General features: G+C 45.6%; 1 protein-coding gene across 1 annotated transcript in view; it reads left to right on the top strand.

Annotated features, from left to right (window-relative positions):
• Positions 1-12,237, top strand: part of TSPAN7 (tetraspanin 7) — a 103,603-nt gene extending 91,366 nt beyond the window's left edge. Inside the window, exons 6-8 of the mRNA XM_055802960.1 lie at positions 3,198-3,281; positions 10,725-10,797; positions 11,120-12,237. Of these exons, the coding sequence (XP_055658935.1) occupies positions 3,198-3,281; positions 10,725-10,793 (153 nt within the window). The 3' untranslated portion in view covers positions 10,794-10,797; positions 11,120-12,237. The remainder of the gene's footprint in view (positions 1-3,197; positions 3,282-10,724; positions 10,798-11,119) is intronic.
• The last annotated feature ends 10,236 nt before the right edge of the window (positions 12,238-22,473 follow it).

Raw genomic sequence — 22,473 nt, forward strand, 5'->3', positions numbered from 1 at the left:
TTAAGAAACTCACTCACCACCAGCAAAAGAATCTTGCTGGATTACGGGAGTGTAAAGGAGGACCCACTTCATCCAGTCGCACTTTGGACTGGACAGGAACTTTCTGTTTTTGCAGAAGTGGAAAGAGGGTGAGAGGCACGGTGGGGTGGATCTAGGGGATATGTAGTACAGCCAGCATCCACTGCAGACAGAGCACCTCCTGGGCAGCCCACTCTGAGCCCTTGCTTCTGCCCACCTTTCCAGCCAGGAAGCTTTCTGGTGTGACTGGTACTCTGTCAGCAGGTCCCACCTCTTCAGTTCGGGATGGCCACTCGCTCCGGACTTTTCGGGGCTGCATAACTGGGCAGGTGGCATTTGCATTCCCAGCAGTGATCCAGTGTTTCCCGAAGTGCCAGGCTTGCTCTGTATGCTCTGCATGCACAGAGAAATCCCTGTCCCCCTGCGAGTTCCTCTTGGCAAAGGATGCCTGCTAAATTGTAGAAAGCGGATGAGGGATGAATGAGCTTGTGCTAGTCCAGGGCTAGTAACTCACTTCCACTCATGCTTGCTCCTTGCTTTCCTGTCAAATGCATGCGTCACCTGACAGAAAAGGACTGCTAGTTCCTGAGGAAGCAGTTGATTTAATTACTTGATTTAATTACCTAGAGGAAGTTTGGATGTCCTGTGGTACTGAGATAGCAATTTGTAGTCAAACGTTGTAAATATTTTTGTTTAGCAGTCGTGAGATCACAGTTGTCCCAAATGTTTTGAGAAAGGTGGGATGTTTCTGAAAGAGGCATGGGAATAAAAAGCAAGCAGGAGGAAATACTGTGTAGACCAGTGCTTTCACTTCAGGTAGCAAGCAAATGTCACTGCCTCTGACCCAAGCCCCTTGCTTGTCTGGGAAACTGGCATTCTGCTCTCTGTGTGTTGGAGAAAAAGGAAGATACATATTCTCTGTGTTGTGGAAGACCTTTGTTACCATTCCTGTGTATAAGTATATTTGAGGTACATCTTTTTGGGTGGGTCTTGCAAAACTATCAGTAAGGCAAGTTCTTTATGAGCTAATCATTGCTAGCAATTTATGAGAACTAATGATTGAATTATCCAAAGAGGATTAAAGTAATGATCTAATTGCAGGACTAAAAGACAGCATTCCTGGATTTTCTTTGCCAATTCTGCTACAAACTTGCTTAGTGACCTTGGGTAAATCATTTAGTCTCTCTGTCAGTTTTATCTCAGATGGGACTAATACCTAACTTTAAGAGCTGCCATTAGGATTAGCTAATTAATGTTCATATAGTGCTTTTAATCTTCAGAGTTCATTACCAATAAACCTCAAGAATGACTTCTCTCTAAAATCTTAATAAAGGACCAGATGCGTGGAGTCAAGGATGTGCCCACACAGTGCTTCACATACATCTGTACTGTGTATGCAACTCTTGGGTGCTTCTTGCACTCTCCCTCGGTACACAGTAAGGACTGAGCAGTTAAGCTGTATTTTTGCAGTGTACTTCAGGAAAGAGATTATTGTGATTTTGGGAAGCATAGTCTTCAAATGAGGAGAGTGATCAAAACTCTCTCACTTGCATGTTTTTTTAACATGATCTTCTGTCTCCCTCAAATTACCATTGCTGTTAGATGTTGCATCTCTTGAAGGCTGTTGAACAGAACAAATTTCAGAAGAGCTGGGAGAACATTAAGGAATGTCAGACAGAATGAAAATACTGCTTGAGAAATCTAATCTCATTTCATAATATGTAAGACACACACAACTGTGGTTGCTTGATGTGTTAAATAAGCAAGCTTGAATGTGACATACGGTACACTGTTGTAAGACATAAATAAGGATTAATATGTATTTCAGAATGTGCTGGTCCTCAGCTGCTATTAGGTTTACCACTTCATTACTCTCAGGATTAAATAAAATGTCTTCTGATATTATAAAAGAGGTACAATTCAGTTAATGAATGGCCTGTATCTAACAAAGGACATTGTCCTTTCCTTCTAGCTCTTATTTTTTACAAGCACCTAATGCTCTGAGGTCACGTAAAGAGTTCCTACAGTGTTTGCAGAAATGAGGGGTATGTGGATGGAGGGGGAATGTGGAGACACTGCTCTCTTATGGGATGGAAGTCCAAACTGCGAAAGGGAAATCACTGTTACTTTTGCTTTTTCCAACTTCTGATAAAGTGGATGAAGTTATAACATCAAATAAAATGCCTTGGGACTGGCCTTAAGTGGTGAGTGGTGTTGGTCATTTAAGGAAGAATGGCAAAAGGGGCTGAGAGGTAGCTTTGGATTGGGTGTGCAGATGAGTTAGTAATGAAAGAAAAAGTAGACGTTGTCGTCTTTTTCTTCAAGATGTCATCTTTCTTCTTTTCACTTGTTTAGATTCATTTAGGCATCACAAACTAGGAAAGATGATTTCAAATACTTTTTTGAGTGGTAGACTAGGTGAGGGGAGAAATTTGGCAAAAATTGTCATACTGAAGGGGACATCTCAAAAAAGCCTATCCAAGAGAAAGGCAGAAATATATATGAATCTTCTGGCCTCAGTGTGGGCTGTGAATTGAGGCACAATGAAGCACGTCAGCTGATGGAGTCAGGGTCTGAGCTAGAGGTAAAAAATTAGGTTTGGGGAGCAGGACAGGGAATTTATGTCCAAGGGCAAATGAACCAACAAACTTTGTACAAAACCCTTGATAACTTTGCTATAAGGTTTAAAGTACATACTACTCCGTACCTTGCCTGGTGTCCTTTGACAGGCGAAGGCAAGCACATTGCCTCACTGGACACCTGAAGCATGCTTGTATTAAATATATGAAGTATGAGGAAATCAGCATCATGTATTCATCTTTGACACTTGTATTGTACTGTAACATTACCTTATACTGTTACTGGTTTGTTTTCAGGTCAAGGCTATATTAATGTATTATTAAATAATGCAGACTGGGTTTCTTTAATAAGACCTATAAAAATGAGTGTAGCATCACACTTAGCTTTTAAAAAGTACTGAAATACATTTGTTTCTAAGAACTGGTTTTGCCACCATTTCCCATCATCCACTCAGATTTGCTATTAAATAAAACGGTGACGTTTTCGGAAATTGCCACAAAAATATTGTCTAGCTTAAGCCCATTTTAAATGAGAAATTTGTATGTATGCATTCATGGGAGGGAAGGTCAATACAAGGAGTGATTATGTTTGTTTTCCAGGGCTGTTATGACTTGGTGACCAGTTTTATGGAGACAAATATGGGAATCATAGCTGGAGTGGCTTTTGGGATTGCATTCTCACAGGTAAGTGCATAAATGCTTGCCTTTCCCCCTTTCTTCCCCCCTCTCTTTTTCTGTACCCAGACTTCAAGGAAGGAAGGATTATGGAAAGGGACTGAACTCAGCAAGCTCATTAGTCCTGAGGTCATCTGTTCATTGATTTTCTTTTTTTCAACTTAAATGAAGTTTCTCCTTGGGAATATCAGTTACGGTTGAGCTAATGACTAGCTCAAGGAAAACAACTTGTCCCTCCACTGGGTCAAATAGAGGTTAACCCAATAAAACATTGGCTTAAATGGAGCATAAACAGCTAAGAAGACAAATAGCTTATCCACTGTTTGGATAGGCTTCTATCTTCTAAGCACTCTTATTTTTTCTTAAAGGAGTCTAGAATTCAAGTAAGAGTATACCTTCAGGCCTCCTTATCCTAGACCTGGAGTCTGGAGGGGTCACCTGGTTTCGGTGACCAATTTTATTTATTTTTTTTTCTTTTAGCACTGAACATTGAGCAGAGATCTGGCAAGATCAGGTTATTAAACCAACATCTTGCCTGCACCAAAAGGAGTTTGGCATGGGAGGGACAAGAAGGGAGCTAAGAAGGTGTTTGCTGCTCCCTAATGCTCAGACTGCCTTGACCTAGACATTAGTTAGGAAAACTAAAGGTCTGGTCAGAATCTTCTGATGAAGAAGGGGCAGGAAAACACCTGCATCTTTCAGTGAGATGGTCCTTTGTACTAGTCACTTCGTGTGTGATGACTAGGACTCTCTGGAAACATGCAGAAATGAGAGGGAGGGAAACATGGGCAATGCAAAAGTGTTTGCAGAATGGTTCAGCAAAACATACAGCGACATGTGTGATGCCTGAACCACTTCTACCTGAGAAGTACTCTCTCTGTGGACAGTACATAGTACAATGGCAAATGTCATATTCAAAACCTGTCATGCAACTTTCATTTGCTTCATTCACAAATATTACAGATCTGGGTCCTGAGGCAACGCTGAAAATACGAATGTATCTGTTGAATGTCTTGTGTTTATCCACTTGTTGGGAAAAATGAGGTGCTAGGAAAAATTATTTGACTTCTTAAAACTCATTAATTCAGTTAGCAAGTTATAGGTTTACACTGTGCTGCACTGGAAACAAGAGGTTTGCCAGTGCTGTTGCCAGTGATGGGCAGGTGAATTAATGGGAGGGCTGTGGTTGCCCTCGTGCCCCTGCTGCCCCATGTGATCAGCCCATGCTTGGCTGCAAGGTGGCTTAGTTACATCTCTGAGTTTTAATTTGCTCAGCAGTTACAATGGCCTCCAGGTTCTTCAGTAAAACTGTCCCCAAGCCCTGTGGAAAATGGCCACCATGTCCTCTCAGTCAACATATGCACAACTTGAGCAAGACCTAAACCTGTTTGGCCTCAAACCAGCTAACTGCACTGCTGTGGGCATATCTGGAAATCTGATGCCTTGTAGCTTAGGTGTTAGATATGAGAAACCCATGATTTGGCCTGTCAGGCCTTTTCATGTGGGCGTAAATGTTGGTTCATCATACTGCCAGCCGCCCAGAGCATGTGCGTGAGTGTCAGGTCTTCAGAATCCTGAAGCGGTGAAACCACCAGTCTGGAGCTGTTGGTGCATGGAGCAGGGGGAGTTCACTTTTGTTTTTTTCTTTAATAGGCTACTCTAGTTCTTGGTGAATGGTCACGTTACCTTGATTCTCTTCTCCAACCTTGATTATGACTTGATTACTGCTATGGGACTCTGAGCTCTTATTTCAGTTTGGTTTCTAGACAGCCAGGCAGTTACAAAGCATCTCATAGAACTATCCAAAAGAAAAACAGATGAGCAGAATTGTACAATTCATATGCTGCTGAGCAGGACCAGTGCTACTTGAAAACCTTTAATCAGCATGTCATACATACAACAGGCAAAGCATCATCTTGTCTTGCCTGAAAATTGTTTGCAGCTGGAAGGGAGACCATTGCAAGAGTGCAGCTGGAATTGTTAGTATTTTGGGATGTGTCTGGATGTTTACTCTAGGTCACCGGTTGTTTGTGAGCTCCGTACAACAAGGCAGGCGGGCAGTGCGGGCAGTGCAGGCAGTGTGGCCCCTGCAGCAGGAGCCCTTTGGCACAGGGTGAGATTAGCATGACAGGCTGCAGGCAGCACAGCGGGGAGGGCACTTTGCCACTGCCAGTCCAGGTGAAAACCAAAGTATATTTTGATGTGGCATTGGCAGCTCGTGCTGCCTGATGGCAGTGTGTGTCCTGCTGCCAGCTGGGGATGCGCCTCCCCCTGCGAATGTGCAAGGCTCTGGCACTCACAGTAGATATCCAGCTGCTTGGGGTGTTTGGGAATGTGTAAAAAGGAGAAGAGAGGGGATGCAGAGGACAAAAATGCAGCTCTCCTGGGGTGTGAAGAATAGAAGGCGGCCAGTTATAATTTACTGCCTAATCTGTTTTGCTGGACCCAATTAAGGACGTTGTTTACAAATTGATTTCAGGTTAACTGTGGCTGGCAGTAATGCCAGGCAGTGCTCCAGCTGTAGGCGAGGTTTCGCCGTTCCTACTGAGAATGGGTTTAATCTAAATAGAAGACAAATTAGATCATGTTGCTCTTCTACAGTAAAGCATGCTCAAGGGCCTTTCCTTCACATGATTTGTTAGGTGTTGACTAGCATGGGGAATGTGCTGATTCCCAGAAATAGGGAAGGTTGATGTAATGGCATTGCACATCTTACAGGCCTGGCACAGACCTCCCAATCAGAGTCAGAGTTTAAAAAAAAACCTGATGTGTTGCTGACATTGTCTGCACTGCTCCTTGGGTTTGAAATAATAACAATAAAATGCAGTTTGATTGTTTTTGGACTCAGATGCCAGTGCTGACTTCCAGCTGGAATAATTTCAGTTTAGCACGTGCTCTTCAGAGCAGCAGAATGATCGCAGTGTTGTGCCCAACAGAGAATAAAATTATGCAAGCAGCATAGATGATGAAGAGTTTTGCCCAGATAAAACTACAGTGTAGGCGTTGGCTTAAGGGATGCAAAAGACAGAGTCTGGAGTGGTTTATAGATTATGGTTGCAGTAGACTCCCTGAGGAGGGGAGTCTCAGGGAAGTGTTAATGCCAAGTTACTCCCTTTGTACTGAAGGACTGGAAGCCAGGAGTTGTCCACGTGCCCAGAACCAGTTGTTGAGCACGCACGGTTCCTGTCATTTGAAGATAAGTTCTCATGCAGCTACAGTCCCTCTCTACAGTGCACATCCACCTGCCCTCTTTGCTGTCAGTGTTAATGTGAGTAGCTCTGCCTGACTGTGCGCGCAGTTCTGGCACAGACATCATCCTTGTCTGCTGCAACTCCTGTCTGAGTATAGAGAGGCTGAGACTTGGCCCTAGCACAGGATTACACACCTCTGTCACCCTTGCACCAGGGTTAGGGAGTGGGTTCCATATCAGGACCCAGTATGCAACTTGAAATCTGATATAAGACTGGGTTCCTTCTAAAAACTGATCACTGTGGATTCAGCATGGAGTTAGGACCTGTGCCAGAGGCATACCATGGCACAGGAGGCTGACTCAGGTAAGCAAAATGTGACGTAGAAAATTGTCTGTCTTCTAAAATAAAACCAGGGAACCTGGATGCTTGGAGATTTTCATTTTCAGAATATGGCAAGGTAAATCATTGAGCTAAAAAAATATTCCTGATGAATAAAAAAACCAGTTTTAGCTTACCTGATCTGCTGATGAATTCTAAGTTAGTTCAACACATTTCTATTTATAGAAATTCTCTCAAAGAATGAGAAATGGTGAAGATACCAAGACCTGAAATAAAATAGAAATTCAAATTGCAGTTCAGTTTCTCTTCAGTATAGTAAGATGTAATAAATATGTCATGCAGGACAGCTTTCAGTCAATGTTAACTCCTGCAAAATAACTATATTTAAAAAATAGTTATCATGTATATGGTAGGCCAGTAAGATTGATAAGAAGTTGCTCTGGGTGGATTTCAGTGGTCAGAACAGAGATATGCCTGTGATGACTCCTTGAAACCATGGAGAGATGAAGAATTCACACACTGCATTCTGTTGTCTGGAATGAGATTTGGCCAACAGGATGATATAGGAGATGCACCTGCGGGATGTGGGTTTCCCTGTGCTCTAAACCAAAGACTGTCAGTATTTTCAAGTTTCCTGCAGCAAGACCAGAGGTTCCAAGGCAAATCTCAGTTTTCCATGTAATAGCTCAGAAGACTATGATAATCTTAGAAAAAAGGGAAGAATGGGGGAAAGTGAGGAAGAATACAAAACCAGAACCAAGTCTGGCATCTTGGCACTCAAAAAACTAGGACTATAAAATAAAATAAAAAAACTTAAGAAGTGGATGAAAGTTGAGATGTGCATTTGAGGGACAATGGAAGTGAAAGGAAATGAATGCAACTTCTAGCAAGTAGTTTCTTTGCAGGAATCCTTTCATGCCAGTTCCTCTGTGTTTTCAGAGGAGCTGCAAGGACCTGCTGCACAGGGGCTTCCAACTGTCTGAAGAGCAGAGGTTGCAAGTGATCAAGCAAATGCAGAGAGCTGAGGGGGGTGGAGAGCGCTCATTCGCGGTTCGCAGACTGGGAGCCTCTAACCAGATTTAAATGCAGTGAACTGTAGTTATGACTGTAATGAGCACCATGAGGAAAATTCAGCAGCTTAATACAGTATTGCCTCTTCTTGGCTGCACAAGGGACAGTGCTCTTGTGGTTAGACGTGGAAGTCTGCACACCTTGGAAAATACATGTTTTTATATGTGTTCAAAGTACTTTTAAGGTACTTTAGCTCTGCTATATCCTGGTAATAGCTGGAAGTGCTGTGTGAAATGTGTATGCAGTGGCATTATTCTTGAAATTTTGAAACAGAGAAGTTTAATGCTATGGTACTGTAACCACTTAAATGCATAAACCAGCATACGTTCAGAGCCAAGAACTAATGTGGGCCAAAGACCAGAAAGTTACATTCATGTGTAGCCTGACATTCATCTTACAAGTAACGTGAGTAAATCAAAACATTGCCACATGCCTGCAAATGCTACAAAGCTTAGATGCACTGATTAATTAGAGTTACTGCCTATGTAAAACAGAAGAATCTCTAATTAAATGTATCTGGGGAGGCCTGCTACAGCTGTAGGGGGAAAGAAAAGCCCATGGCTCCCTATTTGTACGGGCTGCAGCATCTTTCCCCTTGTAAATCTGATACAGGCAGATTGTGGTCGGGAGCAATACTAGATAACTCATGGCACAGGCTTTAAAAAAAAGAAAAGGCTGAATGTATGCACATTGTTGGCCATTGTAGGATGAGGGAGGAACTGACTTGGGTCTGGGCCGCAGTTTGCTCAGTGAAAATAATTGTGAAGTTCATTGTAACGAAAAATGCAGCAAGGCAGAGAAGTAACTTCTCAGACCAGCAGAGGAAGGTGAAAAAAGACTGAAAGTTACCACAAACACAGAAAAGCAATAGCGAAGCGGGTAGGACAGGGCCACCCAGAGGCACTTACTCTGTTCTGCCTGTCGATGCACAGAGAAATACATACTGTTCTCCAAAATGGAGATCATGGAAATCTCATTCTCTAATACAAAACTGAGCTAAAGAAACATCACACAAGTCAGCAGTGGGAGTGTTGAAGCCTCTCCAGTAAACCTGCAGAATGTGGTGGGGTTTCAGCAACACTTTCTAAATTGCCAGATTGATAAAATCATCCTCCCAGTGACTGGAGTATTTAAGCGTGGAAATCCGAAGCCCAGACAGGCAATGCTGGCATCCTCATCATCACTGGCCCATGGACTCCTGGGTGAGGGCATGAGCATTCCAGCTACCAAATAAGTTTCCTGTTTGAACACCCATCTAGAGAACTTTAGTAGAAGAGACAACAAGATGGCTAAAATGTCTTCTTGGTATCAAGTGAGATTTTCAAAGCTGAAGAGGGTATTCAGTGCCCACATCTCTTCTGGCAGCTGAAAATACAGCCCCTGAACCCTAGTAGCTTAGGTTTTTATTGGAGGTTGGTCAGGTGTTTTCTGCCCCATATCTGGTTATAACCAAGGCAGTGTCATCCTTTGTATTTGGTGCCAGAATTGGGGAGTTCCTGTTGGGGACAGTGGGGTTCAGCCTGCTTTTAAAGGTGCCTCTGTACCCTTTTGAGATGCCCAGAACAGTTCTGGTGGACACTGAAACAGGAGAGGGATCAAATTTCTGTCAAATAGAGCATGGCCTGACCAGGAATGTGACATCTCAGAGGCAGAAAACAGTTTATCTGGATTTGAGGTACCCTGGCTTGGTCTTGCTCTGGGCTGATGCCAGCTCAAATCAAGCAATTGGCTGGTAGAGAAGATGTATATTTTGATGATGATCACATTAACGGGGAGCACTGACAGTTGAGAGGAAAGGACATGCAATCCCAAGCATGAAATAGAAGGAGCCGGTTTGGGCGAGCAGCCAGCCAGGAGCTATCTACACGTGCTCTGTGGGATCTGAGGGAACTTGGCTGCTGCTGAAAGGTTGTGATCCCCCTTCTTAAGCACCACTCCCTTGCGATGCACGCTGCCCGCAGCAGGAGATGGGCAGAGGTGACCCCACGGGCAGGGGCGAGCCAGCTGGAGCAGCTGTGACAGCACTCGCTTGGAGCCCGGTCCTGGGAAGGCTGGTCCATCTGCAGGGACAGCCCTCTCACCTCACCCCCGTAGGCAGGGATGAGCTGTAGCAATCTGGATATGCTCATAAGTTAATTAATTGACCGATCCAAATGAGAAAAGCGAGGTTGAATTATTTATAGTATATTAACACTGTTGGCATATGCAGGAAACGTTAACAAACTGCAATAGGCAAAACGCTGAAATGACTGAGTGCTTATTGACGAGTGGAAGCCAGGGATCTGTTTTCAATAATCTGAGTGACAGCCAAGGGAATAGTGAAAGACCTTTTTTTTTATTTATTTCCAGATTTATAACACTCATTTCTCCAGTGCTGCATCGTATGTAAAGAAAGCATAACAGCTCTGGGGCATTAGGAAGCTTTTCCCCAGCACGCTGGTAACAAAGTTAAGGGGGCTGCCAGCTTGTGGTGTTGGTGGGTGGTGGTGAGGGACCCATGTGGACCTCATGAGTGAAGCTCAGCTGGTAGTGTGCTGACTGATACCCCCCACCGGTTTACCCATCCACGTCTGACTTGGCCAGGCAATGACAACGGGATTGAAAAGTAGCAAAAAGGCATGCTGCCTATTAAATAAAGACGTTCTGATAAAAATCAAGAAGATCCAATGAAGAAAGACAGGAGGCTTTAATGCTGGTTTTCTGATTAGAGCAGTCCCTAAAACAGGGCATAACTATGTTGTGCATAGTAACTCCAGAACATGAAGTCTTTGCTTACCATGGCCTCTCCTTTGCTCTGCATTCATTTAATTTAACTTAAATTCTATTCTTCTTCTGTTCTTTTCTGGAACAGTTGATTGGGATGCTGCTGGCATGCTGTCTGTCCCGGTTTATTACTGCTAACCAGTACGAGATGGTGTAACAAGGTGAGCTTTCCCCGCTTTCTGTGCAACGTGCCGTGTACACCCGGGTACATGGTTGTGGCTGTGCTGCTTCTGCTGAACGTGGCGGGCAAGTTTTAGATGCTTAGTGTGTTCATTGAGAATTTAGTCTTCCCACAGGATTCTTTGCTTTGGGTTTTTCATCCCGATATGCTGTCTGGTGGGAAAAGAAGGGGGAAATGGCCTGTTGAATGTTTTGTCATTTCAGTTTTGTTCTTGAAAAGAGAGGACAACATAACTGCCATGAACACTGTTATCAGCCAAAGCAACCCACTTGTCTTTTATTTTTATCCCCCCTGTTCTCTAGGTCTTTCAGGAGTGTGAAGTCCAGAGCCTGTCTGAAGATCAGGAGCTGCAGAATTGGAGAAAGACTAAAATGAATGTTATAGCACACACTGTCTCTCGCACGCACGCACACCCACACCCCCACAAGCAAGCACGTGCGCGCGCACACTCGCACCCCACCTCCCGAACTCTGTCCCATGCGTAGTGTACCATTCTGTGAAGTACCGCGGTGCCACCAAGAGCAGCCGAGTCCCCTCGGCCTCCAGACCCAGACCCCATCCCCGCGGCTCGGTGTAGGACGGCACCGTATGTATGTTCTTGGTCACACAGTAGTTGCATCGTAAGTTAACAAAGGTAATTCATTAACAGCATTGATTGGGCTGTGCATGTAGTGACTGGAGGGCATAATTAGCCTTTCACCATGGTTAATAAGTGTTGCACACTTCCATATAAACCGGTATATGAAATATATATTCTTTTGGGTTTATCTTAATTTCTTGTTTTGTTTATTGCTTTACTAAGATTTTCATCCTTTCCCCCTTCCCCACGCCTGCCCCCCTTCCCCAAAAACAAAGGAATCAGTAACATAACATAAAGATACTTGAAAATGATGTTAAAATGTTGTGCTTGAAGGGAACCATTATTCCTGATGTTCTTCTACATCTTTGATTCTTACTCAGTGTTGTATGCCTAGTGCGTATCCCGATAGGCTTTGTCTAGTGCATTTTGCCTCTGAACCTGATCCTGTGTAATACTGTTATTAAGCTGTGTTGTTGCTTACTGTGAAGGCAGGAATTTTGCTTCCTTTATTTTTATTAGGTAGTTATGAACTAATTGAACTGTGCTGTACTGCGGCCTTCCTACTTTTTTCCTGTTCTTTTTCTTTTTTTTTTTCTTTTGCATTGAGGTTGCAGCCACCAAATACATTGTTGAATCAAATCAAAATAAAAACACACACACAAAAAAAATCACAAAAAAAAAAACAGGCATATGAAATATTTTTGGGGGAAAGCAAAAGTTTAAAACCTTTTTAAAAAAATAGGACTTTTTTAATAATGCCTCTGTCTAGCATGCCAACGAGAATGCATTGATATTGTGAGTATTTGTGATATACGTATTAATAAATGGAACCATTACAGATTTCTAGCCGCTTCCTTTTTGTTCCTTAGTCATGGAAAAACTCTTCCGAGTGGGGAAGTGAACATGAAATACAAGTGCATAGCTTGGAGTGACATGTCTTTATGCATATTTTAACAACTAACTTGCTTGTGACAGAAAAATGTTACTACCCTGGGAAAAAAAGAGAAAGAGCTGGAATCGTTTCAAATCTCCTAGAAAAACCTTCCACAGCTGGTTTCTCCACGTGACAGACACATACCCTCTGCTTTGCAATTTTTCTTCCTGTGACTGATAACAGTATGCAATATTTAATTATCCCATCCTTAGCACTGTGTGTGATTCTGGCACTAAGCATTTCTCTGGTTGTGGTGAGGGTGGGGAGAAGGGAGATTTGGGGAGGAATGCGTCTTTGCTGCATTCGTGGAAAGGCAGACACTTACCTCTTTCTCATTTAATACCTGAAATGTTGAAGATCTGATGGAAAGCCCATGAAAGTTTAAACCTGGAAGTTTTGGACCAAGCCTTTACACTAGCAACACGGACAGAGAAGACTCGAGGAGGGATGCCTTGTAGCCTCCTGGCTGTGGAGGAGCTGCACAGCGCCTGTGTCCACACAGCCCGTACAGCCGCCAGGGTCCATCCATCAGTGCCATCCACCCAGTTACGTGGTGTCTCCAGCATCAGCCCTCGATGGACATTTGAGTGGTGCTGGTGCGGTCAGTGTGCTGTCACACACAACTATAAAAAGGGCTTGCAGCCACACGGGCAAAAACCTGTTGGTATGTGCCAAGGCGGCAGGTCTTAAAAACCCTGGTGGCATCTTTGGTTTTATTCAGAGCCTGCTTCCAAAGCAGGAAAGAGAATCAACTTTTTTATTAATCTACAAATAGAGATTTGTAAATAAGGGAAGAGGAAGCTGGTCCACAAATTTAAATCTGCCTGCAATAAAGCATCTGCTGTGAGGGAGCGGGCCATCTTTAAACATAGAGAACAGCAATACAGGTCCTGCATAAATGCTGTGTAGTTTGTGTGTACTTTTCTGGGGACAAAGCCACTCGGCACAGGTTGCAGCACTCACATTTGCAGTCCCTTCTGAGGGCTTAAAAAATTGCAGCTGCTCACTCGGTTGCTGGGGCTACGCCATGCTGGAGTGATGCCCTTCTCCCGCAGGCTCAGGAAGTTCGCAGGGGGATATTTTTCCACACCAGAAAGAACTGGCCCAGCAGCCGCCCCAGTTTCCCTTCCCTATTCATCCCTGGGCAGGTCTCCCCTGCCCCACAGAGGGGAGAGAGGGGGACAAGGCTGCTGCCTCCTCCCTCAGGAGCCACCAATGACCTTCCAGAGTGGAAAAGCACCAGCCTTTACTCTGTTTTTTTTCTTTTTTTTTTTTTTTCTCTTTTTCCTGAAAGAAAGAGTTGTTTGTGCCAAGAGCTGTTTCTTTTGAAGATGCTGATGTTGGATGATGGGTCAGCGGGCCCCCAAACTGCTTCAGCTTGCTCATCCCCATTCAGTAAAGCATGTGCTCACCTTTAAGGTGTAAGCATTGAATTAAGTCTACTCAGCAAAGCCCTTCAGTGTGTGCTCAACTGCTTCCGTCAGCCCAGCAGTAGTCTTGCTTGTATGGGGTAGGTGTTTTGACTGGGCTCTCGAAAGCTTCCATGGAGTGGATCAGGCTGGTGAAGGATCCACCCAGGGCATCCCCAGCGAAATCCCCCTGGCTCAGGCTGGGGCCACGCAGCCGCTCTGGCAGGGAGGGCTGCACGAGCTGGCACTGTGGCATCCCCTTCCCCAGGCACAGCATTGCTGCACTTACATTCCTCTGTCCTGGAGGGAGAAGTGTGGCAATGGAAAGGAAACAAAGCCAGAGCTGCTGAGTGTGCATTAACGTCAGCTGAGCATAGATGTGCAGGATTTTCCCTCCAGAGGTGAAGCTGTCACAGGGTACCAGGGGGGCTTTGCCTCAGGGGCTGAGGTCCACCTTCTGGCATGAACTGAATCAGTGGTGGAGGGAGCCAGCTCCTGCTGCACTGGGCTGGCTTGGGCTGCGTGATCCCTCCCCGGGCAAACTGCATTCACTGCAATCAGCAGACCCAAGCTGGGCAAAAGAAGGTTGGGCAGGTTTGGGAGTCAAAATGGGTGATGGGGCAACTGGATGAGTCCCAAGAGGGGTGGGAGAAATGGGGCATGACTGGTGGATGAGGAGAGTGGGAGATAGAGCGGGACTCTGGGAGGAGGAAGAAAGGGCATTGAGACCACCTCGTTTGGTCCCGGTGAGCTGCTAGCTTGGTTTGGCTGCAGGGTGGACCACCGGCCTTAGCTGGCACATGCACCCCATCCTGAGCTGCCTCCCAGGGCTTGCTTCTGCTGAGGAGGACAGCCTCGAGCACTGCCAAGAGGATAGTATGTTGCTGTGGAGGTGATTTTTCACCATAGTGTTAAACTGTGGCTCAAGGAGCAGGCGGCCGTGCTGGAGGACCTTGCTGGCTGCTGCCATCCCTACACGTCCCCAGTAGCATCGCTACGGCGGAGACTGGCTTTGCGGGACTGCTTATGGGACTTCAGCCTGTTGCTTCTTGGAGGACCCAGTGCAGGGGCTAAAATGATTCTGTCTTCTGTGGCTCTTTCCCTCGACTTTAATGGCTCTTTACTGTTTAAGATAATTTTAAGATTAGCAAATCAATTGGCTGCCAGCCAAGCCCCGTGCATAAAATATTTGGCATCCAGCTGGAGGGGCAGGATTGATCAGGATGTCGGACTCCTAGGAGGGCTGAGTTAGGGCTGCTTCAGTATGAACCTGTGTAACAAAAATAGAAATCTTCATGACTTGGCATACAAATGACACTTCTGCTTTTTTGTAAGTAAAAGCATTTTGCCCCCCAAACATGTAAAATCTGCTCAACTTTCTGCAAGCTGCTTTTACCAGCTTGGCCTAATTTTGGAGAAAAAAAGCTGTTGCTTTTGCCTTTTGCTTGTCATTGCACCTGTTCCTGTTGCAGCCAGGAAACGTTTTATTGAAAGGACGTTTCATTTTTGTCCGGCATGACTGGAGATACTTGGTACATGCAAGCTCATTAAAAGCAAGCCATGCCGAAGCAGCATCTCCTGAAGCTCTGGAGTCTGTTCTGCTCCATGGTAACTGCGGTGTGGCTATTTTTGGTCTCTGCTGAAGCTATCTATAGGTGACACTGAGTATTTATTTTAGATTGCAGTCGGGTTTTGTAATTGGTAACTGCGCTGTGTATATACACACACATATATAACATCCCTGGTGCACTGTATGACAGTGTAACTCCTAATGTGAGGTACATTCCCAATGCAACTACTAAATCACCAGAATGCTATTTTTTATTCACCTTGCTCATATAACAGTATCTTGGCCAAGGCTTTCAGAAGCAGGAGATTTTGGGCAACCCCCTGGAGGCATTTCCAAAATGCTCTAGCTTTCAAAAAGTGCCGAGCAACGTACCTTTTGGGAATCCAGCCCTATCAAAACCTCCCAGGACACTCAGAAATGAAAAGTTGGTTTTGAAGGCCCTATTATTCATCCAAGTAAAAAACATATTTTTTAAATTGCAATCATTTCCAGAGGGGGAAGCAAGGACAGTTTTCTGGCTTGCATGGAAGCCATGGCTTGTGTGGTTTATCTTCTTGGGTAGAGAATCAGAAAACCTGATGTGAGAGAAGGCTGATGCCCAGTAGGAGAACTGTGAGGCTGGGATAGGGGGAGAAAAAAGAGCAAAAACTATATAAACTTCTTTTTTTTTCAGGCAAAATGCTTTGAAATGGGAAGTATTTCAACCTGATCATGTGTCCAACACGGTGGCACAGCAATCTCCAGCTCCAAGATGAGCAGGCTCAGTAGCTCAGGCCCACAGCAGGGAGGTCTGTGGTCTGGTCCAGAGGGAATGTTGCCTGCCAGGACACCTCTTATGTCCTCCTGATGGTGACAGCAGCCTTTTGTGGGAGTCTGCAGGTGTCAGACTGCTAGAAACTACTGTGGTGCACATGCAAGGAAATTCATGGCCAGCATCAATCCATGGCACTACTTGAGGCTTTGCAGGAGCAGTTTGACACTGGTAGGTTCCTACTCTGGCTCCCGTGGGCTTACCGTGCTTCTGTGGGATTTACCTTTAATTTCGCATTTGTAAGTTACTGCTTGCTCATGAGAACCAGTTAGTGCTTATGTTGATTATTTGGTATCTTCAGCCCTGTAGTTGTTTGTAATTAAAAGCAAACAAAAAATTGCCCAGAATTTTCATCATCCTGGAGTTCAGTGTGACCCAAATGTCAGATGAATGAGCCCTTCTACCAAGTATAGGAACTGGTACACTTAGGCCGTGGGTTACGGCTGTGTGCTACTCCGTTTACCTTCTTGCAGCCCTGGTACTTGCAGGGCCAGGGACTGTCTCCTCCCTGCGGGCAAGGTGGAACTCAGCCTTGCAGGGAACCAGTCCGAGCCCTGTGCACTCCCTCTGCCGCGCCGGCACAAGGAGCCTGCCAAAATCAGTGCCGTGCCTTGTGGAGTGTGGAAAACAGGTCCCCACCTGCCGTGTGGAAGCATGAGGCAGCGTGAAGGTATGAGGCTCAGAAATCCCTGGCCGGCACCACAGCAAGCTCGAGTGCTGAACTGAGCGTAGTAGACTGGCGTAGTCCACTGGTCCTTGTAATGGTGGGGTGTCTGCCCGATGCTTACCAGGATAACCTAGATGCTCCCTTCTTGTTTGGCCTATGCTTTTTAGATGCTACAATGTGAAAGGGAAATCAAAAAGCCAATCAAAATCATCTCTATGAGACCCATTTAATAAAGAAGTTATTGGCAATTAGCACGGTTTTTTATAAAAAAGTAATTAGCCCTCCTGCCCTGAGAATTAATGAATGCTTTTCATTACACCCCAAGGGGTAGTCAACCCAGTAATAATCCACTTCAGATGAATGTTGTTTTAAAACCATGTTGTTTGACAACGCGAGCAGCAGGATGGTCACAAACAGGAGGCAATCCTACTCTGGTAAACACTGGAGCTGGTTGCTTCAGAATGAAAGGCCATTAATAATTTGCTTGCATTATTGCAATAGACTTGATTTCTTACTCATTAAGGAGGTGAAGCAAAGCATACAAAAAGACTAGTGCCTCGTTTGTCCCTGGGTGCAAAGCTTAGGAAGCCAGTGGAGATGCGCTAGTGCTGGCTGCTACCTTTTGCTCAATGTGTCCATACAGCTTGACAGGGTGGAACATGTGGTGGTGGAATTTGGCTCGTGGTTGTCTGGACACGGTGATTTTACTGTCTGAGAGCTGTCTGGCAGCTGAGCGGCGGAGGGCTGTGTGTCCCTGCTGCCTTCCCTTCACTGCTAAACCCATTGGCACCACAGGGAACAGCACCAGGTGACAGCAGCCCTTCCCCATTGCTCCTATTTGATTGTTGGCATTTTCAGCGAGATTTTTCAGCATTGGTACAAATGCAAAAATCAAGTTGACTTCTCAGTTCAGTGGCTGGCCTGCTCTGACAGCCCATCCGTGGTCATCACGGCTGCCTGGTTCTCCTCAAGGTGGTAAGCCTGGTGCAGGCTAGTACTCTCTGTCAGGGGAGAGCCCTCACAGACTAAGCAGAAGAAACAGCAATTCCCTTTCCCCTGCCCTGGGAGCACCCGTGCTGCTCCCTGGGACAGTGCTCCCCTCTGGACCCAGGTGTGGCCCCTGCTTAGCCCGGATCTGGTGGGGACCCAGGCTGCCGCTGCCTACCAGGGGGCTGCTGGCGTTGCATCCTGCACTTCAGGCTTCAAAAGCTTCCCCATTACATTTATGAACCTGATGATTCAAGCGAAGAGCTGAATCCTCCCCTCCAAGCTGGGCTGCCAAATTAGGAAGAAGGGGTCCAGGATGAAGCTGGGGAGCTTGGCCCTCAGGGCATTCTCCCTGTGGAAAGACAGCAGGTCATGGGAGGTCTAATTGAGGGGGCCAGCAGCAAATTTACGTGTTGCAGGTAAGATCTTCCTTGCCCACTTCTCCCACTGCCATCGTACACTTATTTGCTAGGGAGCCCATTCCCACTCCAAGTCAAAAAGACACCTCCAGCCTCTTCTCCTTTCCAGGCCCCTCTGTGCTCTCCTGGGAGCAGGGACCTTCCACCCCATGGTGGGGACAAGGGCTGCTGGGAGATGATGCTGCAGCCACAGGGGCATCATGTGAGCGCTGGAGGCAAGCATGGCAGCCAGCTCTGGAGCCAACACAAACTTTAATAGCCAGCTGTACCAAACGCCTCTGCAGTGGTCGTGGCTCCACTGCTGCTCCATGCTGTGTGCAGCAAGATAAAACATTCGGATGAGCAGTAAATGTTAATGATTGCTTAGCTTGCACTGTGGTACTGCCTGGAGGCAATAGTGCAGTATCAGAGCACCGTCTCACTGGATATGTCAAGGAAATACAGTCACGCCATGGAGCTAAGGCTGTCGGTGTAAGGATAGGAACAAACAGGGGCAGAAAATAAGAAGAGAATTAGGCAGTGTGGAGGCGATCGGGATCAGTGCAATGAGCACAGGGCTGCACTACAGTTGCTTTAGGCAGTCTTGATTTTGGCATTTCATAGATTATGGATGCCTAATTTTGCATCTGTAAGCTTCTTCGAGCATGTATTTGTTTGGATGTAATTACTTAACTTTAAAAAAAAGGACATCGGGAAAAATATTTTTTTCATGTGGAACCATAACCATCCTCTGAGGTACCACACAGAGCACCTGCCCCCTGGGGAGGCTGATTCCCATGCTGTGTCATGATTTTAATATAAAGGGAAAGAAAAGGTCCCTCAGTTTAATATTCACTAGAGTTTTATTCCTCAGTTTTTGCTGGAAAGGTTGGCAGACAAGGCGGGGGGGAATAATTGTTTTCAGTTTAGAAGTTTTCAGAAGTTCAACTGACTGTAATTAGATTTGAAACTTGAATTAGTGATCACTTAACTACCACATTTAAAGTATCTGGGCTCAAGGATTACGTTTTTTATATATTTTGATGATATAATGATATTTAAAAATAATGTATTTGCAGTTTTCACTTCTTAGAGAGTTGCCTCTTTTTTTTGGTTGATTTTTGCTTTTTTCAACAAATAAAATGGGTAAAGATTTGGTGTGATCTTGCCACAGAACCAAGGAAGATCAGGGCTCGATAGGCCTCCTATGGATCGATACAGCATGGTGGAGTCTGTATTTTCCATCATTCATTTTCTTGCAATATCAGGAAAGGAAATTTTGCAGGAATGGTTGAAGCTTGGAGAGGAAAGTATCCTTTAATGCCATCATAGCCACAGTGCCAAGAAACAGTAGCCACTAATATCTGCAGCTAGGACAGGTCAGACTCTTAAGACATAAAGGCAGCTCCATGCTCAAAAATAAGTGGAGTTACAGGGTGAGTATGTTTTGGTCCAGTAGGAGCTGAGACCCTGTACACAGGTGCACTTACTGAAGTGGGAGATGCTCATAAACCCTCCCTATAAATTACCTGCCCTGCAAAATTCCCATTTATACAGTATTTAAGGAACCTATCCCAGATAGGCACAGCAAACGTGAAGTCTGGACAGCTATTACCTACAGGCTACCCCTCACCAGCCCCTGGGCCAGGTCTGTCAGCCCCTGGCAGCCTGTGAGGTAGTCACTGTCCTTCCCAGGATGCTGCCACTGCCGTGGGGCAGCACATCCAGCACCTCCTCTTCGCCCTGGCTCCCTGCCTGGATGGCTTTGCCAGGCTTCCTGAGGACAGCTGTGCACAGCAGCAGTTCAAGAGTAAAGGCTGGCAGAGCAAGGAGATGGACAGCTTTGCTCATTTTTTGCATTTTATCCCAAGTCTTCGAGTAAGTCTTGAGGTGAATGTGATGTGCCTAACTTTCCCTAATAGGAAGGGATGTAGTAACGGTAGGGTGGGAAATACACAGAAATGCAGGCTGCCACTGGAGTAAGGAGCTCAGATTCTTCCAGCTACAGAGTTGCAGTCTCCCTTTAAAAAAGAAAAGAAACAAAAAAGAAAAAAAAAAAACCAAAACCCAACCCTGAAATTGCAGTAATTTCTGAACCTGAACTGTTCTTCTGCTGGTTTTCTTTTTATTATTTCCTAGTAGATCAACTGATGCTTGGTTAAATAATGGCAAATGCAGCTCTCTTTGTATGACTGAGATGATTAATAATAGCTCTTTTCTGGAGTCAAACCATGTTTCTGCAAAAGGCACTGAAATTCCAGCCCAAACAAGCACCACGTACCTGGTTCAGATCAGGGCAGCGGCTGCAGCAGCAGTACTGCAGGGCAAGCCATGGGCTCCAGCCCCTAGTCCCTGATGGCCACACTCTTGCTTTCCCCTTGAGCAGCCTGCAGCTGGATGCTCAAAGAATGGTTGTGTTAAAAATGAATGCTGGAAATGCCATGAACTATTCTTCTTGGCCTGAGGTGGCACAGCAGTGTGACAGTCCGGTATAAGGTCGAAGCTCAACCTGTCCAGCCAGCAGTCAGGTCAGCGCCAACATTCTCGCTGCATTGCTGCCTGCAATGAACTTGCCTGTAGCGCTGAAGGTGTTTGCACACAGCTGCTTGTCCCAGCAGAGTTTCAAACGCTGGACACCCTGCGTAGTTACAATAGACAGGAGGGAATTTTTACCTGGGACACAAATGCGCTGTTGTGTTTGCCACTGGCTTATTCCCAGAGTGGACAAACTGTGGCTGTTACTGTTCCTCAGCCTCCCTTTCTCTCTTGCCAACCGGTGTCTTGCATTTGAGAATAATTGGAGCCCCTTTTCTTTGTAAGCAGAGTAAGTTTTCCAAGGGCATGCTAGTTCTCTGCTTGTGGTCTTGTGCTTGTGGAAGGTGTGCTGTGTGCGTACATGTCCAAAAACTCACAGCAAACTGTCATCTCTCCAGGGAAAAATAAGCTGCTTTTAAGACATGGATCGCAGCAAGGCACTGTATGTAGCGCGTTCCTACTGCCGGCAGAAGGCAAGGACAGGTTTAGCAGGTAAGGAGGCCTTTTCCATCTGTAGGGCCTCATTCATCTTCTGGCAAGGCCGCGTTGCTGGGCTGTGTCAAAGGGCAGCTGTGCATAGCACGGTGTAATCAACACCCCGCTTCACCCAGGCTGAGCTGCTCCCCCGGGCACCGACATGCCAGGGAGCTGCCAACCAATGTCCAGAGAAGGCTCAAGTCCCCATCCCCTGTTCCCCCCACTGGGCATGTCCATCCCTTCCCTGGCAAACACAGGCTGGTGGAGAGCAGGGCTTCACCTGGCAGCGTTATGGGGTTCCAGCACCCAAAAGACATTTGGAAATTCAGCCCTTCTGTGGTGAGTCCACCAAAATGGCATGGGGGCAAACAGCAAAGGGCCTGGCTTTTCTGCCATGCTGGAGTTGACATTCCAGTCTAGTTGATCAAATCAGAGTCATGCTGTGGAGGACACAACCCACAGGCCCAGGTGCAGGGGTCTAGAAGAGAGGTGTTTCCCAGCCCTGGCAGTCCCTTCCAGCCCCATGTTGGTACTGACAGTGCAATTTTCAACACCACGTGCAAAGACCAAGGTTTTTGGGTTTTATCCCCCAGTTAGCATTCTCAGCATTTTGATTCCTTGAGAAAGATGCACACGTGTGCCACCTGGGGAACGTACTAGTGAGGAGGCACATCTTTGCATCTAAGGAACTGTCTCAAGACAGCCTAACAACCAAGGGCTGATTGACTAAACTGGTAGCAGCCTAATAGGCTGGCTTGTAAAATCTTTAAAGCAGAAGATGGGCACAATACACCGGTCCCTCATGTGAACCATATCTTTTCTGTTTTGTGCAGGTTAATCAGCAGAAGAACTCCTAGCCGTGAAAAACCCTATAAGGACATTCCAATTTATCAGTGTTGTTTGTTTTCACCACTTATCCTTCAGGGAAGAAATATGATCAGATAAACCATGCTTAGGTGACATTTCATATACTGAGTATTTTCTGTAAAGTGTGAAGTAAGTGTGTGGTGCTACTCACTTCTGTATTATGTGTGTAAAAGACAGCTATTATGCCACATACCATCATTGTCATCATCATCATCATCATTGTGTAATATACCTGTATAACTTATACTCTGACTGAAATTGAATACATTTTTTGCATTATCAGAGGGGAGAATATGTGGCTAGGGAAAGACCAGTTAAAAGTGACTGAGTGCTTTCAAAGCTGATACGTGTTTCTGAGAGGTGGCTTTCCAGGGCAGCAGAGATGTATTTGGCAGGTCAGCAGAGAGGTCCCAAGCATGTG

This window comes from Falco peregrinus, chromosome 4 (genome assembly GCF_023634155.1).
Source record: "Falco peregrinus isolate bFalPer1 chromosome 4, bFalPer1.pri, whole genome shotgun sequence".
NCBI lineage: Eukaryota > Metazoa > Chordata > Aves > Falconiformes > Falconidae > Falco > Falco peregrinus.